The sequence below is a fragment of the Aplysia californica genome, unplaced genomic scaffold (assembly GCF_000002075.1).
Source record: "Aplysia californica isolate F4 #8 unplaced genomic scaffold, AplCal3.0 scaffold00639, whole genome shotgun sequence".
Classification (NCBI taxonomy): domain Eukaryota; kingdom Metazoa; phylum Mollusca; class Gastropoda; order Aplysiida; family Aplysiidae; genus Aplysia; species Aplysia californica.
In genome coordinates, this window is record NW_004797909.1 from 321,392 (window position 1) to 328,017 (window position 6,626).

At 38.3% G+C, this 6,626-nt stretch overlaps 1 protein-coding gene across 1 annotated transcript in view; it reads left to right on the top strand.

The window, feature by feature from the left end:
- Positions 1 to 6,066: 6,066 nt before the first annotated feature.
- The window catches only part of LOC101846767 (quinone oxidoreductase), a gene marked incomplete at its 5' end in the record, with an annotated part of 17,562 nt that continues 17,002 nt past the window's right edge, over positions 6,067 to 6,626 (top strand). The window contains 1 exon segment of the mRNA XM_013087792.2: positions 6,067 to 6,216. Within this exon segment, the coding sequence (XP_012943246.2) occupies positions 6,067 to 6,216 (150 nt within the window).

Here is a 6,626-nt window from a genome sequence, read left to right on the forward strand (position 1 = left end):
CCTCCCTTTTAATGGGATTTTCATGTCATTCTATAATTTAGAAGTAGTATTCTTTATAGGTCGTCCAGTTTGACAGCAGCCACCACCCCCTTCCCCCCTCCCTAATCCTTCCCCTAGATAATATAATATCTTTCGTTGATAATGTGCCAGAAAATTTCTGAGAAAAAAACCTCAGTGTTTTCCGACAGAATAGATAGTTTGAGGTAAAAAAGTAAAGCTGTTCCCGCGTCCCATCCGAACATTGGGGATTGCCTTGATAGAGAGACAACTTCCTAGGCTTTCGGCATATTGTGGTAGGGTTGTCAGTTCCTTTCCACGTCGCCTTTACTTCCCCAACTCGAAGTCAGGTACCCATTACTGCTGGGTGGGCAGGAGGGGACGAAAAATTCGTGTCCGATCCTAGGCTCGAACCCGCACTTTCCGCTTCAGAGACGAGCGCACTAACCGCTCCACCACCGCACCCTCAGCTGATTCATAATATACACAATTTTTTTAAAAATCGGTACATGAACCGGAGTTCTTTGGTTAGTTTTCCTCATGTTCCACCGATTTGACTAGGTACAATTGAATATGTCCTTTAAGAATGGGGGAAAGGATCGACCAGCCCAGAAACAAGAGCAGAGAAAAGATCAAAATATGATTTTATCCTGTCTATCGTTATTACTATTATTATTATCACTGTTACTATAGCTATTACTATTACTATTATTGTCAAAATAATAACAATAATAAAAATCATCATTGTCATTACTGTTACTGTTCCTATTATTATTACTGTTATTATTATTATGATTATTATCATTATTATTATGATGATGCTGATGAAAGTTGGGTTTTTTTGCATGTTCAATTTTTCAAAAGGTCCTTTTTTCTTTAAAAAAGTCCTTTTCAGGTTTAGATTTTCCTCTGTTGACTTTCAGTTTGTTTAGTATACAGCGGCATTTCTGGATATCAGCCCATTCCGAGCTTATTTTGATCTTTCTTATTCGACAAATCAGGAAGTCCACCAAATTAACGTTATGCAAGAAGATTCAATGCTGAAATAACCTGTACGCCTAGGCTATAGCGTATCGTGCAAGAGAGAGGCAGGTTAAAAAGTAGGTTATCGTTAGAACGAGGCCATCGACGTATAATGTGGTGTAGCGGTTAGTCTCTCACTGTCACATGTGTTCGAATCCCTAGGAGGGAAAATCTTTATCACGCTTCATAATAGTCTTTCCACTGGGATGTTGTATCCTTCTTAGCCCTTTCCGAAGCCCGCCTCCTAAATGATCTGAGCCGTGTCGACGGGGGTGTAAACCACCTACATTTTTTTAAAGGCAGCGTGTATGTGTGTGGAGCTTATAAACATTATCGACATTTCAGCGTTAGTCTGACACTCTTTTTGCCCTTTTGACTCCCTTTTTTATTTCTATGGTGTTGAATTTTTTAAAGACGTGAAGCCAAAAAACGGGACATACGTGACTCAGGCAAATAGCATTCACCGTATTATTATTACTATTATTATAGAGTAAGATCAAATTAATTTTAATGATTGCATTCCGTTTATTGTATTTGTTTTTTTTTCTTCCTTTTTTTTGTTGTTGTTGTATTTTCAGGTTTTAAAACGTCCCTCCTTTCTTAAAAATCTATTGCCGGTTTAAATATGTGCTTTTCTTAACTTTCAGTTTATTAAGTATACAGCGGCTTTTTCGAATATCGACTAATTCCAAGTTTATTTTTATGTAATCTATTTGATAAATCGGGAGGAGAACATGAAATTAACGTGCTAGTGTTTCTAGCAGGAGATGGGTAAGGCTAAGAAGTAGGTTATTGTGAAAACAAGGACAAGCTGAAAGCTTCGTGCTTGACATGGGGACACACAAAAAGAACTCTGACTTTTTTTAGGGTGCGCGTTCTGGTTAATTAAGAGCGCTGGACGAAGTGCTGTTCTCCGGCACCGGAAAAAAAAGAAACTTGACTCCCTTATTCAGACAGGTTTTAAAAAAATTGTTTATCCGAAGCTTTATTGGAAACACACACACACACACACACACACACACACACACACACACACACACACACATGCACACACCTACACACACCTACACACATACACACACACACACACACACACACACACACACACACATGCAAGCACACACACACACACGCACACACATGCACACATACACGCATATGCAAGCACACACACTCACGCACACACACACGCACACACTCCACGCATACACACACACTCACGCATGCGCGTGGGCACGCACACACACACACACACACGCAACACACACACACACGCCCACACACTCATACACACACACGCGGGCTCGAGGTCTGTGACTTAACTTCTTAGATAGCCATTCTTATAACCTTCGATCGTAGTTTGTTTGAAAATTATTATCTTAGTTAAGCAGTTTCCTGGAAAGCACACTATGTTGGGGCCTTTATGGGTCGTTTAAACATCATTCACTAGATCGACAGGTAATAATACTTGTAGACTACATTGTCATATTAGTTTAAGAGTAATAATAATAAATAATAAATTATAATAATAATAAATAATAATAAATGGCATTTATATAGCGCATTTCGCCAAAGAAGTGCTCAATGCGCTGTACAATAATACAAAGAACATATTATGAAGCCTACAGTCCTATGGTAATCCCCCCCCCCCTCTCTCTCTCTCTCTCTCTCTCTCTCTCTCTCTCTCTCTCTCTCTCTCTCTTTCTCTCTCTCTCTCTCACTCACTCACTCACTAGTCTCACTCTGTCTCTCTCTCTCTCCCTCTCTCTCTCACTCTCTCTCTTTCTCTCTTTCTCTTTCTCTCTCTCTCTCTCTCTCTCTCTCTCTCTCTCTCTCTCTCTATATATATATATATATATATATATATATATATATCTCCAGTACATCCTTGAGTAAAGACAATCCCACAAAGCTTACCCAGACACCCCCACACACATTGATTAATTCACACAGTCATAAATTCTTACAGAACAGAACAGCATGAATAAACGATACTGAGAGAACATAATAGATTACTGAGAGACCATAATCATATTTGTATTGGGACTATGTTCTAAAAAAACAATACTCCCGTTTTAGATAGACAGATAGATAGAAATAAATAGGAAAGCAAAACTAATATGCATTAAGAATTCGTAAGAACAGAAAAATAGAGTGACAGATATCATATACAAGAAATAAATTGGAAAGCAGAACGTATATGCAATAAGAATTTATGATTACAGGTAGACAGACAGGCAGGCAGACAGGCAGATAGATAGATAGCTGAAATAAATATGAAAGCAGGACTGTTATACAATAAAGATTTATAAGAACAGGTAGGCAGACAGACAGATAGATAGCAGAAATAAATATGAAAGCAGAACTATTACACAATAACAATTCATAAGTACAGATAGGCAGACAACAGATACATAGCAGAAATAAATAGGAAATCAAAACTAATGAAATAAGAACTCAAGCACCGAAAGACGGACTGACAGTAATATGCAATAAGAATTCTTAAGTACAGGTAGACAAACAGATAGATATATAGCAGAAATAAATAGGAAAGCAAAACTAATACATGTATGCATAACAATAATTCATAAGCACAGAAAGACAGACTGACAGATAGATAGCAGAAATAAATAGGAAAGCAAAGCTAATAATAATATGCAATTAAAATGCATAAGCACAGAAAGACATACTGACAGAGAAATAAAAAGTTAAAAGGAAAGCAAAACTAATAGATCTATTCAATAAGAATTCATAAGCACAACAAGTCATTTATCTATTTGTTCGAATCTGGTACAGCGACAGGCAAAATGTCTACCATGAGGGCTATCCAAGTGTCCCAGTTTGGCGGGCCAGAGCAACTGAAACTGGAGACGGTGTCGGTTCCTGTTCCTAAGGAAGGAGAGGTAGGATGTGGGGGGGGGGGGGGGTTCTTTACATGTGTCACAACGTGGTGGAATCAGGCACTCGTCAATTTGTTCACTTGCCTTTTTTGGTTTTAAAAAAAAAATCCATCTATGATGAATAAAAGTCGAAATATTTGCGATTGAAGGAGGTCAGGGTTGCCTGGTTTCAGAAATAAAATTAGCGAGAAAATAGCCGCCAATGTGTGGCGACTTCCAACGTTTGAAAGTACTTAGAAACTGCAAATTGACATTTTTGTGCCTTAAATCAACATTTTTCAGTGAAATCCACGTAGAAATATGTTTTTAAATGGATCTTAAAGCTGTTGAGTCAAAAAACAAAACAAAATCTCAAACAAAACATGATAAAAATGTCAAAACGGATAGCAATTGCCTGTTTCTTCGGTTTCATTATTTCGACAAGCGCCTGTTTTCACCATGATGCCTCACACGTGGTTTTTACACTACTCTTTCTCTTCTGTGAGTATTTTCGTACCTGCGGGGCCCTTGTGGTTTTTATAGTACTCTTTCTGTTCTGTGACTATTTTCGTGTCCCTGTCATTGTTAGTACTCTCTCAAGGCGCTAAATCAAAGTAATGTTTGCCCCCCCCCCTCTATCTTGGTGTATAGTATTCTGTTGTTTCATGGTTGTTGTTGTTGTTGTTGTTGTTGTTGTTGTTGTTGTTGTTGTTGTTGTTAGAGTAGTTGTTGTTTCCTTTCTTGTCCTCCTCATCATCATTGTCGTCATCGCTTTTATTAATGCTCTTGTTGATGTTGTTGTTGTCGTTGGTGGTGGTGGTGGTGATGATGTTGGTGTTTTCGTTTCTGTAGTTGTTGCCTTTGTCTTTGTTGGTGTTTTTGTATCTGCCGTTTTCTCACCTCACACCAGAAGGAGGATGGTAAAACGAGAACGTGCTGTTATGTTTTACAGCACAGTCCATTTCAGTAATGTTGCAGTTGCTGCTGTTGTTGTAGCTGTTCTTGTTTTCTAACCTACCACACCAAAGAAAGTGGGTGGTTGGCGGGTGTTCTGGTATGATTAGCTTCTTCTTTCCTATCAAACATCTATCGTCTTTATCCCCCTCCTTCTTTTTTATGTTTGATACCATCTTGTAACGCCTCTAATCTTCAGCACTTTTACTTATATGAACTTATTGTATTGCAAATGCCCTAAAACACTTACTACAACTAAAAACACCCAAAAAAAATGGAGAAGAAAAAACGGATAGGGGAATGGTTTTAGAGGCGTTTTCTGTTTCCTTATTGGTGTTTTTCCACTGCTGCTGCTGATGTCAATGTTGTTGCCTTTCTTGTTGTCTTTTATCCTTCACCCAATTAAGGAGAAACACAGACGATAAGAACATGTAGGAACTTTACAAATTATCTTTGCTGTTTTTTGTTTTTTGTTCTTGACACCTTATTTTCTTTAATCACTCGACTCTTTCTTCATATCTATTTCATAATTGACTCAGTTTCTGTGATTGTTGTGGGTTTTTCTTTTATTATAACTCATGTCCAAAGGCAGAGATGAAAACAAAACTTATAGAGGTCTTATAGATTATCATGATCGCTACTGTTGTTATTTTCTTTCCTTCTCTGTATTGTTTCCTTGCATTATTCAATTTAATCACGTGTTCCTTTGATGCCATTCTTATATTTGCCCCATATTTTGTTCATCGTGCTTTTTGTTTCAACATAACCAACAATTGGTATTAACAAGAACTGACAGAGGTCGCATTAAATTATTGTCGTTGTTTTTATTAAGCTGTTACTGTTATTGTTTCCCTGCATTCTCCAATTCAATCACCATTTCCATTAATACTATTCTTTATACCGGCATTTCGTTACCTTGGAACTAAAAAGTTCTCTCTGCTCAGTAGCTATAGTTCTGAGATATTTAATGTTAACAAATTTGAGTTTCTCAGCATGTCAAGCTTTTTCAAATGCAGTTCTTTTAATATTTTGATAACTACTCCGAATAACCTTACGATTTTGATAGAACAGATAGAACGCTTACTGATTTTTGACCTCACGGTCTTGTAGTAACTCAAAAAGGCAAAAACAAAATATCAGAAAAAAAGTGTAATTCTGAGGTAACGATTTGTCTCAGTCACTCATTTTAAAACAACTTTTGTTTTCCACAAAGGTACTTATTAGAGTCATGGCTGTTGGGGTAAACCCCTTCGAGACTCACGTGAGGGCCGGAGAGTTCGGACCCAGAAACATGCCGTTCACACCTGGAAGTGACGCCGCTGGATTCGTAGAGAAGGTCGGCACAGGGGTCACAGAGTTCAAGGTCAGTGGTGTAGGTCATAGCTGGCTGCCGTCTTATTACAGCTTAAACTAGGAAGTCCCTGTATTTGAACAACGGGTGTAGCGGCGACTTTAGAAAGGCGCCTCTCTGTGTCTGTGCGTCCAACCGGACCTCTCACATTTCTCTCTCTCTCTCTCTCTCTCTCTCTCTCTCTCTCTCTCTCTCTCTCTCTCTCTATCTCTTTCTCTCTTTATTTCTTTCTTTCTCCCTCTCTCTCTTTCTCTCTCTCTCTCTCTATCCTATAACACTCCTTCGCTCTCTTTCTCTTCCTCTCTGTCTCTATATCTCTACTTCTCTTCCTTTCTCCCTCTTTCTCTTTCTCTCTGTCGTTATCTCTCTCTCTTTCTCTCTTTATTACTCTCTCTCCTCTCTGTCTCTCTCTCTCTCTCTCT